Genomic DNA, 21604 nt, shown 5'->3' on the forward strand with positions numbered 1-21604 from the left:
ACGGATTTACGTACAGAATAATACGACATGCTCTGAGACCAGGTTGGTAGTAGTGACAAGGGGCTCGATGCCCACCGACGCAGCTTCATGGTGCGCCCTGTGTTCTGTGTTGGCCTCCCCAGTACCCGCCGCTGGGAGCAGTGTCAGACTGCTCTTATCCAGGTCCAGAGAACGTTTACTAGCATGATGTATGGAGCTAATTACTGAGCCGTAGCAGAGAGAAGAGAAGAAGGCTGAGCCAAACTGCTGAGAAGGAGGGTGAGGAGGAGGAGGAGGAGGAGAAGAGGAAGGGTTGATAAAACTACCATCTCTCTCTCTCTGCGCTCAGAGCGCTATTCTCTGCCAGGCTTTGAAGCTGACAGAGAGAGAGGAGACAGAAGCAGGATTCATTCATCATAGCGCCTTTACTGAAGTTTACCATCCCAAATCGTGAACAGGACAGACGAAAGGTTTTAATCCAGTATCTGAAGAGGCGATTTATGGTGAAAAGTATGCTTTTCTAAAGTAAAATATTTGGACAGACGAGGCATCGCATCGTTGCAGCGCTGATACAAAGTTTGCAGGTCCTCTACTTAGTTGGGAAGTTCGTTTCCCATAGTTTGCTTCTGAGTGACATCTGCTTCTTCTCGGCTGGAATCCTTGACGGACTAAATAACGTGATTTAGATTGTTTGGAGCGCTGGTGGAATTTTAACTGGAGACGAAGTTCTTCCATGCAACAGTTGGCTATTTTGTACAAGTAAGCCATGGCACAACAGACCAGAAACGGAGGGACCTCATTGAACAACAACGGCACCGATATCACCAAGAGGAAGCTGTTGACAGGACTGGACCTCTTCTGCCTGCTACTAGGTGAGTTTCAAAAACATCTTCGGCAAATATTGTAAACAGATTAAATGACTTGACAGCACTGAATACCCTATAACATGACAATAACGCTCCAATACTGTCACACTGTAATGGCATCAAGGAAAAGTGTGGCCTATAATACACTGGATAATTAGGCTACATAACATATTTAACACTTTAAAGGTGTGGCCAGAATGTATATGGTGCGGTAGTGTGTTATTAGTAAGAAATACAAACTGAACCACTCGGCCAAGTGTATTTTGAGAGAGAGAGAGAGAGAGAGAGAGAGAGAGAGAGAGAGAGAGAGAGAGAGAGAGAGAGAGAGAGAGAGAGAGAGAGAGAGAGAGAGAGAGAGAGAGAGAGAGAGAGAGAGAGAGAGAGAGAGAGAGAGAGAGAGAGAGAGAGAGAGAGAGAGAGAGAGAGAGAGAGAGAGAGAGAGAGAGAGAGAGAGAGAGAGAGAGAGAGAGAGAGAGAGAGAGAGAGAGAGAGAGAGAGAGAGAGAGTCCAGGGGTGAGAGATGTTGGAGGTGTTTTGAAGTGCTGCAACTTTACCATTTTACTGCCCCTTAAAAAGTCTGCCAGCCCCTCTCCACAACCTTTTCCCCGACCACCATCCTCCGTTTCCCCTATTACCCTCTAGAGCTGCCTTTCCATCTAGAGAACAGGAATGGTATGAAACAGGACTAGAGCTTTGGAATGGTGTGCAATTGGACTTGGAATACAAATGGAATGCTGTGGAATTGGAATATAAATGGAACATAGAATGTGATTATGCTCTGGAGTGCTATTCCATTACGACATTCATTGTAGGACATGCAGCATTATGTAGGCCAGGCAAGGCAATGGTTTGTGTTTGTTTGACTGAGGTGATGATGGCTTGTCTGAACAATGCCAGTCATCTCTTATTTCTCTCTCTCTCTCTCTCTCTCTCGTGCAGAGAGAGATAAATGAGCAACAGACAGAGAAAGAGATTAGGGAAGGCAAAAGGTGAAAGAGAGCAATAACAGTTATGTCGTTTTTGCCCTCACAAGACAATCTGATATAGGAGAGATAAACTTCCCAGTTTCTTCACAAGCACCACTCTTGTCTAGAAACAGCTACAAATGTCAGACATTCATTATAGGACATGCAGCATTGACGCAGGCATGGCAATGGTTTGTGTTTGTTTGTCTGAGGTGATGATGGCTCGTTTGAACAATGCCAACCCATCTCTCTCTACGGGGAATGCGTGGAGTAATTGCTTAGACATTTGTGTTGTGAGGCAGGGGGAATGCCTCTTCACTGTAAGCCCAGCGCTGTGCTCTGAGAGAGAGAGGGAGAGAGAGACAGAAAGAGCGACAGAGAGATTAGGGAAGGCAACATAACAGTAACAGTTCTATAGTTTTTGCCCTCACAAGACAAGCTTGATCATATATAGTAGAGATAATGTCCCAGTTTCTTCACAAGCATCACCCTGTCTAGAAACAGCTACAAATGTCAGACGCCGTTTTCCAGCGAGTTTATATTTCTATTAGTGAGCTTATTAAAACATCTCAGACACACATACAGTACAGTGTTTCATCTCGAGCATATAAACTCCGAAACAGAAACACTGTTTCATATAAACTCTGTGACAGTCTTTGAATCCATGTGGAGTAGATTTCCTCCACAAACCAACTTCCTCCGCTTAACAAACACAGGCTTGGGCGCATTGTGCTTGTTGTCAACACACACACACTCATACACATACCCTCTTTGTGATTCTAAACACAGACAAGCTGACTTTTATTGATTCGATGGCCTGGTTTAGTGTGGGTAAGGGAGGGAGGGATGTAGAGGGGAATGGATCTAGTGACTAAGGAGAGGAGATAGAGGGGGGCTATCAGGGGGAAATGAAAGGGGTAAGGAGGAATGTGCGTTTGCAGAGAAGAATGTGTGATTATGAAGGGACTTTGCCCTCACCCGTGTGTGTCTGTTTGTGTGTGTGTGTGTGTGTGTGTGTTCGTGGCAGGAGAACTTCAGGGATCCGACAGAGTACCTACCACTCCTCCAACACATGAAGTCTGCTGGTGAACACCATCTATGCAGACAGTCTATAGACCCTCCTGTTACTCTTGGGTAGATCTAAGATAATACATCATCTTCAATACTGCCAGAGAGAACAGCCGCCCAGAGAGGGATTGAGACAGACATATTTACAGTGGAGAGATAATCCCATACTGCCAGAGAGAACAGCCGCCCAGAGAGGGATTGAGACAGACAGATTTACTGTGGAGAGTTAATCCCATACTGCCAGAGAGAACAGCAGCCCAGAGAGGGATTGAGACAGACAGATTTACTGTGGAGAGATAATCCCATACTGCCAGAGAGAACAGCAGCCCAGAGAGGAATTAAGACAGACATATTTACTGTGGAGAGATAATCCCATACTGCCAGAGAGAACAGCAGCCCAGAGAGGAATTGAGACAGACACTGTGGAGACTTAATCCCATACTGGCAGTTGGACACAAACAGTATATGCTGATTAGCATAATACACACACACACACACAAACACACAGATATACACACACAGCATCGTGGGGCTGTGGGAGAGTGGAGATTGCGGATGTTTTTTAGAAGAGATGTTCTATGTGGAGAGACGCTGTGCTCTTTAGGAAACAACACTTCTAAAAACAGACCTCAGCCCTGCTCTACAGCTGCACAATGGGACTGGAGTGCTGTGTGTATGTGTGTGTGTGTGTGTGTGTGTGTGTGTGTGTGTGTGTGTGTGTGTGTGTGTGTGTGTGTGTGTGTGTGTGTGTGTGTGTGTGTGTGTGTGTGTGTGTGTTCATGTTCGGACTAGACCTGGGAAGTTATTCAAGGTTGGTGTCTTTCTCAGAATATAAATTCAAGTCCTCCCCCTCTCTCCTCCCCCTCTCTCCTCTCCACTCTGACTTGTTATCCAGTTGGCTGCTCAGAAAGCAACAGAGTGAAAGTCAATGCTAAGTAAAGGTCTCTATTAGAGAGTTTTTATTTATTTATTTGTAATAATGACAATTACAACAATACTGAATGAACACTTATTTTCACTTAATATAATACATCAATAAAAATACATTTAGCCTCAAATAAATAATGAAACATGTTCAATTTGGTTTTAATATTGCAAAAACAAAGAGAAGTAAAAGTGCAATATGTGCCATGTAAAAAAGCTAGCGTTTGAGTTCCTTGCTTGTTCCTTTTTTATTTGACCTTTATTTAACTAGGCAAGTCAGTTAAGAACAAATTCTTATTGAGAACATATGAAAGTTGGTGGTTCCTTTTTAACAAGATACTTCAATATTCCAAGGTAAGAGGTTTTAGGTTGTAGTTAATGTAGTATTAAGGCAGTCTCCTGTTACACGAATGCAGTAGAAGCCAAGGTAAGTTGCTAGCTAGAATTAAACTTATCTTATAAAAAACAATTAATGAATCATAATCACTAGTTATAACTACACATGGTTGATGATATTACTAGTTTATCTAGCGTGTCCTGTGTTGCATATAATCGATGCAACGCTGGGGGATTATTTAACAAAAGCGCATTTGCAAAACAATCGTTGGACGACTCTACCTAAACATAAACACCAATGCCTTTCTTAAAATCAATAACGAGATGCAGGTGGTTAGAGCATTAGACTAGTTAACTGTAAGGTTGCAATATTGGATCCCCCGAGCTGACAAGGTGAAAATCTGTCGTTCTGCCCCTGAACAAGGCAGTTAACCCACCGTTCCTAGGCCGTCATTGAAATTAAGAATGTGTTCTTAACGGATTTGCCTTGTTAAGTAAAGATTAAATAAAGGTATAATAAAGGTATAAAGATTATAATAAAGGTATCGGCCATTCCGATTAATCTGTCGACCTCTAGTCTCTATAGCGGCCAATCTTATTCATTTGAGCAGAGACACATCTCCTGTTAATTTCGAAATACAGCTGAGTGAAATCTTAGCCCTGTTACCGTGTTACCATTAGCTGAACATAAGAATTGAGGTATTGTGTGTTTTTATGTGCAGTCTTACCTGAAGTCAGTCTCTGTGGGAGATGAGAGAGTAGCCTTACAGCCCGGGGAAATCGCCCTATGCTAGTATTATACTCCTATAGCTGCTGTTAGCATTAACCCTCGTCTCTACCTCCCATTAAGACCTATAGCATTACATTATATTACATCAGTTTCACATTCTAGCTTTAACCCATTCAGTCACATACATCTCGTTAACCCAGTACTTCTCCTCCTCTGGTAAAAGGTACAGGTAATTGCCAAAATAATGGAAATACTTGAGAATGTGAGGGATTCAAGGTATATTGAAAGCAGGTGCTTTCACACAGGTGTGGTTCCTGAGTTAATTAAGCAATTAACATCCCATCATGCTAAGGGTCATATATAAAAATGTTAGGCAGGCCATCATTTTGGCTACCATGGCTATGCCCCCATAGGATGGCAATGCCCCCATCCACAGGGAACGAGTGGTCACTGAATGGTTTGATAAGCATGAAAATGATGTAAACCATATTCCATGGCTGTCTCAGTCACCAGATCTCAACCCAATTGAACACTTATGGGAGATTCTGGAGTGGCCCCTGAGACAGCATTTTCCACCACCAACAGCAAAACAGCAAATTATGGAATTTATTGTGGAAGAAGGGTGTTGCATCCCTTCAATAGAGTTCCAGACACTTGTAGAAACTATGCCAAGATGCATTGAAGCTGTTCTGGCTCATGGTGACCCAACACCCTATTAATACACTTTATGTTGGTGTTTCCTTTAATTTGGCAGTTACCTGTACATCTACTTCCCCAGCCATTTTACTCTGACTGACCAACCGGCTCTATAAATATTTTCCAGAATATCTTACATTCCTCATCAGCCAGCAGTACCGAGCTCTCTTGAAGTGACATCTGGTGTGTGTGTGTGTGTGTGTGTGTGTGTGTGTGTAGGGGGCACTCAGGAAAGGGTGGGAAACGGAAAGGTAGTGTCAGTCGGACGTAGGTGTGGCTCACTTTGCTGTGAAACATAATACCGTAAACTTTCCAGCCCTTCCCCCCTCCTCTTCACATCCCTCTACCTCCGGCTCTTCCCTCTCCCTCTCTCTACCTCCCTGTAACCCCATTTCCACTCTGCCATCTCCCTCCTCCCCTCCTCCCTCTCCCTCCAATCAGTGGAGTGATGGTGCAAGTGGGACCCTGTAGAGGGAGGAATGTGTTGGGTCTGTGGAAGTAATGAGTTATAGATGTAGCTGGGCCTAGCATGAGTGGTCTACAGGCAGGCTGTTAGGGCTAGTGTTTGCCAGGCGCCTGTTGGATGGATGACTAATCTAACCATAGGTGGCTCACATGGCAACTGTAAACACACACACACACACACACACACACACACACACACACACACACACACACACACACACACACACACACACACACACACACACACACACACACACACACACACACACACACCAGCCAGATCGCGCAAGATCCACTGCGAAATTAGACATCCGTCCAGGTAAGCAGGATGTCCGAAGATGACTTCAAGTAGGCTTGGGTTTTGCTAGGGCATTGTAGACGGGGATACCGGATGGGGGTAAGCCATGCGCTGAGGGTCGCGTGTTGAATCCCAGTGTTAGACAATTTTTTATTTGGGGGTTTTAACACTAGAACCGCTGGGCCTCAAGGGACCCCCCTTCAAGCTAATGAGCAGTCATTCTGACTGCAACTGTAACGGCTTTCGTCGTCGGATGAGGAAGAGTAGTTGGACCAAAGCACAGCGTGGTAAGTGTTCATATTTCTTTATTGAACTGAACACTGAATAAACAAAAACAACAAAGGGAAAACCCGAAACAGTAAACACTAAACAGAAATTAACTACCCATAAAAACCCTGTGGGAAAAGGCTACCTAAGTATGGTTCTCAATCAGACACAACGACAGACAGCTGCCTCTGATTGAGAACCAAACCCGGCCAAAATCACAGAAATAGAAAACATAGAACAAAACAGAATGCCCACCCCAACTCACGCCCTGACCAAACCGAAATAGAGACATTAAAAGGATCTCTAAGGTCAGTGCGTGACAGTACCCTTCCCAAAGGTGCGGACTCCAGCCGCAAAACCTAAACCTATAGGGGATGGTCTGGGTGGGCATCTTTCCGCGGTGGCGGCTCTGGTGCGGGGACCCCGCCGCGGGCCCCGGACAGGATGGCGACTCTGGCAGCTCCGGACAGGAGGGCGACTCTGGCAGCTCCGGACAGGAGGGAGACTCTGGCAGCTCCGGACAGGAGGGAGACTCTGGCAGCTCCGGACAGGAGGGAGACTCTGGCAGCTCCGGACAGGAGGGAGACTCTGGCAGCTCCGGACAGGAGGGAGACTCTGGCAGTTCCGGACAGGAGGGAGACTCTGGCAGCTCCGGACAGGCGGGAGACTCTGGCGGCGCCGGACAGGCGACAGGCACAGGACTCACCAGGTTGGAGAGACCTATTGGAGGCCTGGTCCATGGAGGAGGCACAGGATAGACCGGGCCGTGGAGGCGCACTGGAGGTCTCGAACTAAGGGCCTGCACAACCTGGCCTGGCTGGATGGTGACTTTAGCCCGGCACGTGCAGGGCGCAGGCACAGGACGCACTGACCTGTGCAGACGCATTGGAGACACAGTGAGCAGAGCCGACGCAGGATATCCTGGCCCGAGGAGATGTACTGGAGGTCTGGAGAGCAGGGCTGGCACCATCTGCCCTGGCTGGATCCTCACCCTAGCCCGGCAGATGCGAGGAGCTGGAATGTAGAGCACCGGGCTCAGAGCATGTATTGGAGAGTTGTAGCGCCAAGCTGGCACAGGACGTGCAGGGCTGCGGAGGCACTTAAGAGGCCTGGTGTGTGGGGCTGGCACAGTACTCACCAGACGGCTATGACGCACCTCAGGACGAGTATGGAGAGCTGACTCAGGAGACATCAAATCGCGGACACGCTCTGTCGGCCGGATGTCGTGCCTCATGCACCAACCAACACAGCAGCTCTCTCATTGCTCTCTCCTCCAATCTCCCCATCAACTCCTTCACAGTCTCGGCTTCGCTTCCTTCGCTCACCTCCAATTTCACCCCATAGCCCGGGGCCTGACCAGTCCCATGATCGCCACGGTAAGCACGGGGAGTTGGCTCAGGTCTCCAACCTAACTCTGCCACACTCCCTGTGTGCCCCCAAATTTATTTTGGGGGGCTGCCTCTCAGGCTTCCTTGCCAGCAGTGTTCCCATTGTAATGTTGCTGCTCAGCCTTAGCTGCCTCCAGTTCCTCCTGTGGACGGCGATACGCCCCAGCCTGCCTCCAGTTCCTCCTGTGGACGGCGATACGCCCCAGCCTGCCTCCAGTTCCTCCTGTGGACGGCGATTCTCCCCAACCTGCCTCCAGTTCCTCCTGTGGACGGCGATACGCCCCAGCCTGCCTCCAGTTCCTCCTGTGGACGGCGATACGCCCCAGCCTGCCTCCAGTTCCTCCTGTGGACGGCGATTCTCCCCAACCTGCCTCCAGTTCCTCCTGTGGACGGCGATACGCCCCAGCCTGCCTCCAGTTCCTCCTGTGGACGGCGATACTCCCCCGCCTGCCTCCAGTTCCTCCTGTGGACGGCGATACTCCCCAGCCTGCCTCCAGTTCCTCCTGTGGACGGCGATACACCCCAGCCTGCCTCCAGTTCCTCCTGTGGACGGCGATACACCCAGCCTGCCTCCAGTTCCTCCTGTGGACGGCGATTCTCCCCAACCTGCCTCCAGTTCCTCCTGTGGACGGCGATACACCCAGCCTGCCTCCAGTTCCTCCTGTGGACGGCGATACTCCCCAGCCTGCCTCCAGTTCCTCCTGTGGACGGCGATACTCCCCAACCTGCCTCCAGTTCCTCCTGTGGACGGCGATTCTCCCCAACCTGCCTCCAGTTCCTCCTGTGGACGGCGATACACCCCAGCCTGCCTCCAGTTCCTCTTGTGGACGGCGATACTCCCCAGCCTGCCTCCAGTTCCTCCTGTGGACGGCGATACTCCCCAACCTGCCTCCAGTTCCTCCTGTGGACGGCGATACTCCCCCGCCTGCCTCCAGTTCCTCCTGTGGACGGCGATACTCCCCAGCCTGCCTCCAGTTCCTCCTGTGGACGGCGATTCTCCCCAACCTGCCTCCAGTTCCTCCTGTGGACGGCGATTCTCCCCAACCTGCCTCCAGTTCCTCCTGTGGACGGCGATTCTCCCCAACCTGCCTCCAGTTCCTCCTGTGGACGGCGATACTCCCCAACCTGCCTCCAGTTCCTCCTGTGGACGGCGATTCTCCCCAACCTGCTTCCAGTTCCTCTTGTGGACGGCGATACTCCCCAGCCTGCCTCCAGTTCCTCCTGTGGACGGCAATACGCCCCAACCTGCCTCCAGTTCATCCTGTGGACGACGATACTCCCCCGCCTGCCTCCAGGGTCCCTTCCCGTCCAGGATCTCCTCCCATGTCCAGGAGTCCATTACACCACGCTGCTTGGTCCTTTGGTGGTGGGTAGTTCTGTAACGGCTTTCGTCGTCGGATGAGGAAGAGTAGTTGGACCAAAGCACAGCGTGGTAAGTGTTCATATTTCTTTATTGAACTGAACACTGAATAAACAAAAACAACAAAGGGAAAACCCGAAACAGTCCTGCAATGTGAAAAACACTAAACAGAAATTAACTACCCACAAAAACCCAGTGGGAAAAGGCTACCTAAGTATGGTTCTCAATCAGAGACAACGACAGACAGCTGCCTCTGATTGAGAACCACACCCGGCCAAACACACAGAAATAGAAAACATAGAACAAAAACATAGAATGCCCACCTCAACTCACGCCCTGACCAAAACAATCTCTAAGGTCAGTGCGTGACAGCAACATTCTAACAGTGTAATTAATACATTTTATATTGGCAAAAATAATGATTTCGTTGTGTTTATGAAGGTCTTAGGTAACATTAGAATATGACTATTTTTTGTTATTAATTTCAAATAACACAGCATTTCTTTTAGTTCATGTTTCTGTAGGCTATATGTAAAAAGGAAAAACACAACTTCAAGTGTTTAATAAATGTTATTGGTGGAGTGCCTTTGTTACAACTATGAAAAAGAAAGTTGTGTTGGATAACAGCTTTACAACAACCAAATAAAAATACATACCCCAACCACCAAGACGCACAGTCAGTGATGACATTTTGGTCTGATAATTGGCCGGTAGCATTGTCACCGGCTTGTTCTAACCAAACAGTGTTGTTGCTTCCTCTCTGCTGTCTCCCCGTTTTATTGGGTGGTGGCACGGGCACCTGATCAGTGTGCAACGTCCCCACCATCTGAGTCGTTTTCATTCAGATTTTGCAGCAATGCTAACACAGCATGTGCATCCATTTGTCTGGTCTTCATGCCATTGTAAATTGTGCACTCTCACTGTGTACTCCAAGTAGGCCAGAGTGGACTGATAAGACTACTTGGATTTGGTGGACTAATATAGGGGACATTTCATTTAGAGATTATAATTAGTAGATAAATACAGTAGAATGGCCTGCCCCGTTCTTCATTCACAATTGGTGATTACATAATTAAGCATTGTTCGCTGCTACTCGCCATCAACTCACCCATTCTTTCCCATCATTTTTAATCTGTTGTTATATGTGTAAAATTAGTTTTGGTATATTTTAGGTTCAGTTTCGAGGCAATTATCGGGTGATTATATATTGGGCACGGCACCTTCAAATGTTGGGAGAAGGAGGGGCAACGTGGAAAACATTCAAAAAATGACATTCCCTCCTAAAACTGGTTATAACTAAAAAAATTCTAACAACGACAGTATGTTATATAAACTTATTTAGGATAGGTTAAGGATGGAGGGGGGAATGACTTCTTAATTTTCACGATTTCACAGTATTATTTTACCTCATAGTGTGCAAATACTGTATATAAAACACAGGGTAATATCCCCAAAAAATTTTTGACTGCACTGGGCCTTTAACCCTATCACAAACCCTTAATTTAACCATTTGGAATTTATGCTTAAAATTAACCTTTGAAATTTGACGTTTATGGGCAAACATCTGATTCTGCAGTGAGACTTTGAGAGCTTATTGCACAAACACGCATGCGCAGACACACAGAGACATAGACAAACACAAAAAACAAACACGTACTTAGGGTTAATTGTTGTGTCCGGTGCTGTTTATTCTCCTGTAGACCAAACACAGTTGTGTTTACAGTGAAGTATTACAACCCCATTCTTACAGCTCCAGACGGTATTATAGCCCTTTACGGGGCTAGACTTTAGAGTATATACACAATGATCCCGGCCCCCACACTACAGACAGACAACAGTTGGAGTGGGAATCATTAGGCTGATATGGGAAGAGGAGCTATGTTTATACTCACAGGGACTACCGATATGTCTACAGGGCTGTATACTTCAGAAGAGAAGAGACAAACCATTATTGGATTGACGAGATTATATGTAATCTAATATATAATCTAGAGATAATTATATATACACTCCCACTCATTTCTCCTCTGCCATAGCTGTATTATGGTGAGAGAGGAGGTCTGCAGTACTATGCCTGACATTTACTGTATACACACATTGTGCACACATGCGCCCATTCATTTACAGTTCTGTGCATTAATACAGTCAGGCATGTGAACATGGTTCATATCATTTATAGGACATTTCTGGTTTGGTATTGTGATATCACGGGATAGTTGGTATATGGTTAGGCCTATGGGTGTGGATTGCTTCTCTATTCAGACCCTGTGTTGTGTAATATATGTCATTTAGCAGATGCTTTTATCTGAAGCCACTTACAGTCATGCGTGCATGTATTTTATGTATAGGTGGTCCCGGGAATCAAACCCACTACCCTGGCGTTGCAATCGCAATGCTCTACAAACTGAGCTACAGGTGAGGCAGCTCCTGAGGCTTTAGCTCCAGAAATGTACTGGGTTGCATAACTACAGTAGATTGAGATCCTTGCATGTTGACTACACCAACCATCATATAGGGCACCCGGACTGTGTGCATGTTGATAAGCTACTGTGGCACCATGCCCAGGCTGTCCCTTAAACAGCCAGCTGGTCTCTGACTACTGGGTATAATGGCTCCAGTGGAACTACCACTTTTAGGGCTCCTGAGTGGCGCAGCGTTCAAAGGCACTTCATCTCAGTGCTAGAGGTGTCACTACAGACCCTGGTTTGATTCTGGGCTGTATCACAACCAGCTGTGATTGGGAGTCCCATAGGGCGGCGCACAATCGTGTTAGGGTTTGGCCGGGGTAGGCCGTCATTGTAAGTAAGAATTTGTTCTTGGCTGACCTGCCTAGTTTAAAAAAATATATAAGTACATCACACACAGTTGGTGTATGAGACTATGGGTTGTATGGCTAGATGATAATGATACACTCCTGAGGTTTCTGAGATCTCAGGGTTGTCATTATATATGTTAGTGTGACAGACTGGACTGGACGTGTGTGTGTGTGTGTGTGTGTGTGTGTGTGTGTGTGTGTGTGTGTGTGTGTGTGTGTGTGCCATATGCAGTCCCCTTGTGCGTGCTGTCAGCAGCAGGTTGAGTGATAGGAATTGGGATAAGGTCTCACTGTAACTGTCTTCTCCTGTGTGTGTGGGGGTCTTTCTTCCACAAACTGTTTTAGAGTGGTGTTGAACTCTTGAATATAATTCCAGGGTGTTTAGCAGTATGTTCTAAGTGTGGGTTTAAAGTTTGGGTTTCAAGTGTGTGTTAAGTGGAATTCTGTGTGTGGGAATCACACAAACATCTGATCTCCCCCTGGTCTCTACCTCTGGTCTCTACCTCTCCCTTCTCTCTGGTCTCTCTCTACCTCGGGTCTCTCTCTCTGGTCTCTACGTCTGGTCTCTCCCTCTCCCTGACTCTGGTCTCTCTCTCTCTGGTCTCTACCTCTGGTTCTCTCCCTCTCCCATTCTCTCTGGTCTCTCTCTACCTCTGGTCTCTCTCTACCCCTGGCCTCTACCTCTCAATTCTGTCTGGCCTTACCTTCCCTGATAGGGCCTCATCTCTTCTCTTCAATGTCACATCGGCCCCTCTGTCCTCAATACTAACTATCTCGCTCTGTCTCGGGGTGGGGAGATATTCACTGTTTAGGGGAACAATGGTTCTTTTGATGCGTCTGGACTCTTTGTATCGTATCGCTAATGAGCACTAATAGTCCTCTAGTATAGTGAGGGATGGAGGGGGAGAGATAAAGGGAGAGCGGAAGGGAGAGAGAGATTGTTTATCTATTTCACTTGCTTTGGCAGTGTAAACATGTTTTTCCCATGCCAATAAAGCCCATTGAATTGAGAGAGAGTTCCTCACTTCTTGTGTATCTCTCAGCTACTCCTCCGCTCCCTCAGTGTCATTGGCTGGTCATTTAGTTGACAGGAGACTGATTTACAGAGGTATGGGCAGCCAGGTCGCTCAAGATCCACTGCGAAATTTGACATCCATCCAGGTAATGTTTTAACCCTACCCCAAACCTTAACCCTTACCTTAACCATTTGTAAGTAGTGCCTAAACTTAACCTTCCAAATTGGACTTTTATGGACAAACGTCCGATTCTGCAGTGAGACAGAGAGCTTGTTGATATGTGGCTGTATATTACACTGTGTAAGATTGTTGTTTGGCTGTGGTTTTATCCAGCTTTTAATTCTTGTCCTTATCTCCATCTCTCTATCCTGTTTACATACAGAGGTCTGTAGAGGAGAGGCTGACAGGCTCACAGCTTCACTGGAGAACAATACCGAGAACATTCACAGCCTAGCCACGATTTAACACCCATTGTCTTGATTTAGGAACACACACACATACACACACAGACTTGTGTTTGGCAGTAGTCCTTATTGTAGTCCATGACAGGGGTAGCAGGTCTGCGCTGGTTTCCCAAACTCATGGTAGCACTAAGATAATCTTTAATCCATTTAGTTTAGATGGAATTAAGATGATCTTAGTGCTACTATGCTTTTGGGAAACCAGCCCTGATCTCTAGCCCAGATAGAGACACCCTAGCCGCTATTACAGTACACTCTGCCCTTAGTGACAGCTGGAACTCTGCTGCTCTGATATCAGGGCCTTGAGGTAGGGATGGGTGGAGAAGGGAAGGAGGAGAGGGGAATGAGTAGAGGTAGAGAGACGGAGGGGTAGAGGAGAGGAGGGTCATCAACTTTCAAAGGGCATCCAGCCCTCCTCTCCAGACCAGGTCTTTGTAATAACACCATTATAGCAACAATAGAGAAACGCCCAGCGGGCCTGACAGACGGCTCCATACTCTATAGTCTATACTCTATATAGCTCCTGGAGTTTGTGTGCTGCTGGAGTCATATGTGGTCTCGGGTTTCCCTCCTAAACCAGATCTCACATGATGGCAGAAATGTGCTGGACTCCCCAGTCCCCATGGGGTCAGGCACAGGAGCAGGTGGAAGATCAAATCGTTTGAACTTTGAGCACAGCAGAACTGCCTCAAAAGTGTTGTGCTGGGCACAGCCTCCCCATCCTATGGAAAGCAGCTGTTTTTCCCCTTACAAAGAAAAGACTAGGGGGAAGGTTGAGTTATGTAACAGCTACTCTCTTCCTTCAGATCTAAAAACACTTAAGGGCTAGGGGTAGAGGGTATGGGGAGCTCATATAGAATGATAGAGACCTATAGTGGCCAAAAGGCACTATTAGCATGGGCAGCGCCATTGAGGGCTTCCACCATTTTAATGTAGTCAACTGGTTGGGACTTCCAACTTCATTGGCTGATCCCTCCTAGTGACTCCAACCGGGTCATCAGGAGGGATCAACCAACTGTGAAGAAGAAAATGGACTACTTCAAAATGGAGATTGCCTCAATGGCGCTGCCCATGCTGTCACAGATGCCATAATAGCACAGATAGAATGATGAGGCCTCTTTCCATCTCTATGGGGGGGCTGGAACAACGACCCCAGCGGCTCTCCTTTGCAGGTGCATGTCTGTAAAGTCTCCTGGCCCAGAGGTTGTCCAATCAGGTGCCTTTGTGTAAAAAGCTGGTTGTTTATTGGTGTGAATAAAATCTCTCAGAGTAAGCACGTTTGAACCACACCCCCTACCCTGCCTAGCCCTGGCTAGCTGGCTGCCCTTTCACTGCAGCAGAAAAGAGGCCATTCATTCTGTACACTGCTCTGCTGACACAGCAGCTTGTGTGTGTGTGTGTGTGTGTGTGTGTGTGTGTGTGTGTGTGTGTGTGTGTGTGTGTGTGTGTGTGTGTGTGTGTGTGTGTGTGTGTGTGTGTGTGTGTGTGTGTGTGTGTGTGTGTGTGTGTGTGTGTGTGTGTGTGTGTGTGTGTGTGTGTGTGTGTGTGTGTGTGTTTGTGTGTGTGTGTGTGTGTGACAGCAGTTGTGTAGACAAAGCTCTCTCAAACACACTCATACACAGATCAGCTGTGGGGTAGAATTGAAAATGCGATCAAAGAGAGGAGAGGAGAACAGAGGAATCGAAAGTATGAGAAGGGCTCCTGACTGGAGCAGTGGTCTAAGGCACTGCATCTCAGTGTAAGAGGCATCAGTACAGTCCCTGGTTCAAATCAAGGCTGTATCACATCTGGCTGCGATTGGGAATCCCATAGGACTCCGCAAACTGGATGCTTTTTATCACAGTGCCATCCGTTTTGTTACTAAAGCACCTTATACCACCCACCACTGCGACCTGTAGTCGGCTAGCCCTCGCTACATATTCGTCGCTAGACCCACTGGCTCCAGGTCATCTACAAGTCCATGCTAGGTAAAGCTCCGCCTTATCTCAGTTCACTGGTCACGATGGCAACACCCACCCTTAGCACACGCTCCAGCAGGTGTATTTCACTGATCATCCCTAAAGCTAACACCTCATTTGGCCGCCTTTCGTTCCAGTTTTCTGCTGCCTGTGACTGGAACGAATTGCAAAAATCGCTGAAGTTGCTGACTTTTATCTCCCTTACCAACTTCAAGCATCTGCTATCTGAGCAGCTAACCAATTGCTGCAGCTGTACATAGTCTATCGGTAAATAGCCCACCCAATTTTACCTACCTCATCCCCATACTGTTTATATTTATTTACTTTTCTGCTTTTTTGCACACCAATATCTCTACCTGTACATGACCATCTGATCATTTATCACAGTGTTAATCTGCAAAATTGTAATTATTCACCTACCGCCTCATGCCTTTTGCACACAATGTATATAGACTCTTTCTTTTTCTACTGTGTTATTGACTTGTTAATTGTTTACTCAATGTGTAACTCTGTGTTGTCTGTTCACACTGCTATGCTTTATCTTGGCCAGGTCGCAGTTGTAAATGAGAACTTGTTCTCAACTAGCCTACCTGGCCTACCTGGTTAAATAAAGGTGAAATAAAAAATACATTTAAAATTTTAAAAAGGATGGTGCACAATTGGCCCAGTGTCAATTGTAAGAATTTGTTCTTAATTGACTTGCCTAGTTAAAGAAAGAAAGAAGGGAGGAGAGAAGATGTTCAAGTCATTGGTAGGCCTACAATACTTCAGGCTAGCACTCATCTTGTGTTAGGTCACTCTCTGACCCCTGACCATTAATCTCTAACCTTGCAAAGTGCAATAGTTCCTCAGGGTCCACACATGGCTTAATGTCACACACACACACACACACAGTGTTCTATAGCGGAACTAGGGCTCAGCTAATGAACGTCATAAATTAGGATCAGATAGAATGTTCAGTTCCTCAGAAAGGTGTACACCTCGCTGTACATAGATTTTTCAAATTTTATTTTGTGTTATTGACTGTACGTTTGTTTATGTGTAACTCTGTGTTGTTGTTTTTGTCGCACTGCTTTGCTTTATCTTGGCAGGTTGTAGTTGTAAATGAGAACTTGTTCTCAACTGGCCTACCTGGTTAAATAAAGGTGAAATAAATAAAAAGGTGTCAGGTACCCTACTGAACTCTCCCTCCTTTTCCCACATTTTTCCCTCCAGTTTCTCCAGCTTTTTCACAAAAGCCCTTGTCATGACCACCCACACAAACACAGTTGCACTAATTGCAGTTGCACACTAATGCTGAGCTGATCTACAGTATCTTCATGTGGAGGAGAGACAGAAAAGGAGGAGTGTAGCTTTAATAGACTAACAGGGAGAACGGGGTCAAACCCTTTAGCGCCCCCCCCCTCTATCCTTGTCCCCTGTCCTTCTGTCTCCACAGTCAGGGTTGACCATGGTCTGTGTGACAGAGAGGAAATCCTCTGTTTTGAGCAGATCACAATGCCTATTCCTCTTCACTACAACTCTGGCCAATCACCCCCATCCTCCCCTCCCTCCCCTAGTTTACATTTTAGTCAGTGAGCAGGGTATATATAGTTCTAATGCTGTCTGGGTCTAAAGCCATGTATAGTGCCACTAAAAGTTCAGAAAGGAATCCATCCTCCTGAGCGCAACCCCAAAATGAACCCCAAAGCCAATCAAACAGGCACCTTCTCAAACACTGACTTGTGGTTGGCAGTAGGCCTTATTGTAGTCAATAGATTAACAACTGGATAATCAGAAGCATAAATCTCTCTCTCTCTCTCTCTCTCTCTCTCTCTCTCTCTCTCTCTCTCTCTCTCTCTCTCTCTCTCTCTCTCTCTCTCTCTCTGCCAAAGCAAGTGAGGTAGATAATATTTAAAGTGAAATAAACAATAAAAATTAACAGTAAACATACAGAAGTTTCAAAACAATAAAGACATTACAAATGTCATATTATATATATATATATATACAGTGTTTTAACAATGTACAAATGGTAAAGGACACAGGAAAAAATAAATAAGCAATGGTGTGTGTTCTTCACTGGTTGCCCTTTTCTCGTGGCAACAGGTCACAAATCTTGCTGCTGTGATGGCACACTGTGGAATTTCACCCAGTAGATATGAGAGTTTTTCAAAATTGGATTTGTTTTCGAATTCTTTGTGGATCTGTGTAATCTGAGGGAAATATGTCTATCTAATATGGTCATACATTGGGCAGGAGGTTAGGAAGGTTTCTCATGATTTGGTTGGGTCTAATTGTGCTGCTGTCCTGGGGCTCTGTAGAGTGTGTTTGTGTTTGAACAGAGCCCCAGGACCAGCTTGCTTAGGGGACTCTTCTCCAGGTTCATCTCTCTGTAGGTGATGGCTTTGTTGTGGAAGGTTTGGGAATAGCTTCTTTTTAGGTGGTTATAGAATTTAACGGCTCTTTTCTGGATTTTGATAATTAGTAGGTATCAGCCTAATTCTGCTCTGCATGCATTATTTGGTGTTTTTGCCAATTTTAACCGCACACTTGTTGTTTGTGTACATGGATTTTATAATGTCGTATGTTTTACCCCCAACACCACTTTCCATCAGTTTGTATAGCAGACCCTCATGCCAAATTGAGTCGAAGGCTTTTTTGAAATCAAGCATGAGAAGACTTTGCCTTTGTTTTGGTTTGTTTGGTTGTCAATTAGGGTGTGCAGGGTGAATACATGGTCTGTTGTACGGTAATTTGGTAAAAAAGCCAATTTGACATTTGCTCAGTACATTGTTTTCATTTTCCCAAGGTTACTGTTGACGCATATTCCACGGTAGTTATTGGGGTCAAATGTATCTTTTGTGGATTGGGGTGATCAGTCCTTGGTTCCAAATATTGGGTAAGATGCCAGAGCTAAGGATGATGTTAAAGAGTTTTAGTATAGCCAATTGGAATTTGTTGTCTGTATATTTGATCATTTCATTGAGGATACCATCAACACCACAGGCCTTTTGGGTTGGAGGGTTTTTATTTTGTCCTGTAACCCATTCAATGTCTGGAGAATCCAGTGGGTTCTGGTAGTCTTTAATAGTTGATTCTCTCTCTCTTGTCCTGCTTCTCCCTCTCTCTTGTCCTCCAGAAAGACTGGAGAAGTGGTTTACCCATACATCTCCTTTTGATAGATAATTCTTTGTGTTGTTGTCTGTTTTGTTTTCCAATTTTCCCAGAAGTCTCTCTATGTCTTCAATTACATTGAGCTGATTTCTGACATGCTGTTCCTTCTTTCCGTTGTGTATTTCTGTATTGTTCTCTGATTCCCATAGTCCACCAGGTTCTCTCTCTCCCTCCCCTGTCCACCAGTTTCTCTCTCTTTCTAGGATTTTTGTCTTCCCCATTTGTCATTGTTGTTCTCCCCTGTCCCCCATTTGAGATTTTTTAGATTTGATCTCTCAAATATACTCTAAGATTTCCTACTGTCCCCCATCTGGAACGTTTTACCCAGGAAATCTCTAAAAGGGATTCTCCCCTGTCCCCTAATTGTTTTTCTCTCTCCCCTGTCCCCCATCTATAGCATCTCTCTCTCCTGTCCTTTGATGCCTCTTGAGTATTCTCTGTTTAAGAAGACTCTGATTTTGCTCTCTCTCCCCTGGGTCCCCCATCTCTCTGAGAGACTCTCTCTCCCCTGTCCCCATCTCTGCCAAGAGATGAGCTATCTCTCTACCTAGGAGTCCCCTCAGCCTTCTCTCTCTCTCTCTCTCTCCTCTCTCCCCTGTCCCCCATCTCTCTCTCTCTCTCTCTCCCTCCTCCCTCTCTCTCTCTCACTCTCTCTCCTCTCCTCCCCTCTCTCTCTCTCTCCTATCCCCCTCTCTCTCTCTCTCTCTCCTCTCTCTCTCCTCTCCTCCTCTCTCTATCCTCTCTCTCCTCTCTCCTCTCTCTCTCTCTCCTCTCTCTCTCTCTCTCTCTCCTCTCCTCTCTCTCTCTCTCTCTCTCTCTCTCTCTCTCTCTCTCTCCTGTCCCCCTCTCTCTCTCCTATCCTCCTTCTCTCTCTCTCTCTCTCCTGTCCCCCCTCTCTCTCTCTCCTGTCCTCCTCTCTCTCTCTCTCTTGTCCTCCTCTCCCTCTCTCTTGTCCCCCCTCTCTCTTGTCCTCCTCTCTCTCTCTTCTCCTCCTCTCTCTCTCTTGTCCCCCTCTCTCTCTCTTGTCCTCCTCTCTCTCTCTCCTCTCTTCTCTCTCCTCTCTCTCCTCTCGTCCCTTCTCTCTCTCTCTCTCTCCTCCCCTGTCCACCATCTCTCTCTCCCTCTGTCCACCATCCCTGTCCCCCTGTCCCCCATCTCTCTCTCTCCCCTGTCCCCATCTCTCTCTCTCTCTCTCCCCTGTCCCTTCCCCCATCTCTCTCTCTCCCCTGTCCCCCATCTCTCTCTCTCCCTGTCCCCCATCTCTCTCTCTCTCTCCCTGTCCCCCATCTCTCTCTCTCTCTCCCCTGTCCCCCATCTATCTCTCTCTCTCCCCTGTCCCCCATCTCTCTCTCTCTCTCCCCTGTCCCCATCTCATCTCTCTCTCTCCCCTGTCCCCCATCTCTCTCTTTCCCCTGTCCCCCTCTCTCCCCTGTCCCCCATCTCTCTCTCTCCTCTGTCCCCTCTCTCTCTCTCTCTCTCCCTGTCCCCCATCTCTCACTCTCTCTCTCTGTCCCTGTCCCCCCTCTCTCTCTCTCTCTCCCCTATCCCCCATCTCTCTCTCTCCCTGTCTCCCCTCTCTCTATCCTCCTCTCCCCCTCTCTCACTTATCCATCTCTCTCTCTCTCCCCTGTCCCCATCTCTCTCTCTCCTTTCTCTCTCTCTTCTGTCTCCTCTCTCTCTCCCCTGTCCTCCCTCTCTCTCTCTCTCCTGTCCCCCATCTCTCTCTCTTGTCCCCTGTCTCCTCTCTCTCTTGTCCTCTCTCTCTCTCTCTTGTCCCCTCTCTCTCTCTCTCTTGTCCCCTCTCTCTCTCTCCCCCTCTCTCTCTCTCTCTCTCGTCCCTGTTCTCTCTCTCTCTCTCCCCTGTCCACCATCTCTCTCTCCCCTGTCCCCCATCTCTCTCTCTCTCCCCTGTCCCCCCTCCTCTCTCTCTCTCCCCCTGTCCCCATCCCCCTCTCTCTCTCTCTCCCCTGTCCCCCATCTCTCTCTCTCTCCCCTGTCCCCCATCTCTCTCTCTCTCCCCTGTCCCCCATCTATCTCTCTCTCTCTCCCCTGTCCCCCATCTCTCTCTCTCCCTGTCCCCATCTCTCTCTCTCTCTCCCTGTCCCCCATCTCTCTCTCTCTCTCCCCTGTCCCCCATCTCTCTCTCTCTTTCCCCTGTCCCCCATCTCTCTCTCCCTCTCTCTCTCCTCTGTCCCCTCTCTCTCTATCACTCTCTCTCCTCTGTCCCCTCTCTCTCTCTCACTCTCTCTCCTCTGTCTCTCTCTCTCTCTCTCCTATCCTCCTCTCTCTCTCTCTCTCTCTCCTATCCTCCTCTCTCTCTCCTATCCTCCTCTCTCTCCCTCTCTCACTTATCCTCCCCTCTCTCTCTCTCTCTCTCCTGTCCCCCTCTCTCTCTCCTATCCTCCTCTCTCTCTCTCTTCTGTCCCCCTTCTCTCTCTCCTGTCCTCCTCTCTCTCTCTCTCTTGTCCTCCTCTCCCTCTCTCTTGTCCTCCTCTCTCTCTCTCTCTTGTCCTCCTCTCTCTCTCTTGTCCTCCTCTCTCTCTCTCTCTCTTGTCCTCCTCTCTCTCTCTTGTCCTCCTCTCTCTCTCTCGTCCCTGTTCTCTCTCTCTCTCTCCCTCCCCTGTCCACCATCTCTCTCTCTCTCCCCTGTCACCCATATCTCTCTCTCTCTCCCCTGTCCCCCATCTCTCTCTCTCCCCTGTCCCCCATCTCTCTCTCTCTCCATGTCCAAAATCTCTCTCTCTCTCCCCTGTCCCCCATCTCTCTCTCTCCCCTGTCTCCCATCTCTCTCTCTCTCTCTCTCTCTCTCTCTCTCTCTCTCTCTCCCCTGTCCCCCATCTCTCTCTCTCTCCCCTG

General features: G+C 47.3%; 1 protein-coding gene across 1 annotated transcript in view; it reads left to right on the forward strand.

Annotated features, from left to right (window-relative positions):
• Positions 1 to 210: 210 nt before the first annotated feature.
• Positions 211 to 21604, forward strand: part of LOC135512975 (phospholipid phosphatase 3-like) — an 80296-nt gene continuing 58902 nt past the window's right edge. Inside the window, exon 1 of the mRNA XM_064935542.1 lies at positions 211 to 851. Within this exon, the coding sequence (XP_064791614.1) occupies positions 746 to 851 (106 nt within the window). The 5' untranslated portion in view covers positions 211 to 745. The remainder of the gene's footprint in view (positions 852 to 21604) is intronic.

Source organism: Oncorhynchus masou, chromosome 24 (assembly GCF_036934945.1).
Source record: "Oncorhynchus masou masou isolate Uvic2021 chromosome 24, UVic_Omas_1.1, whole genome shotgun sequence".
Classification (NCBI taxonomy): Eukaryota; Metazoa; Chordata; class Actinopteri; order Salmoniformes; family Salmonidae; genus Oncorhynchus; species Oncorhynchus masou.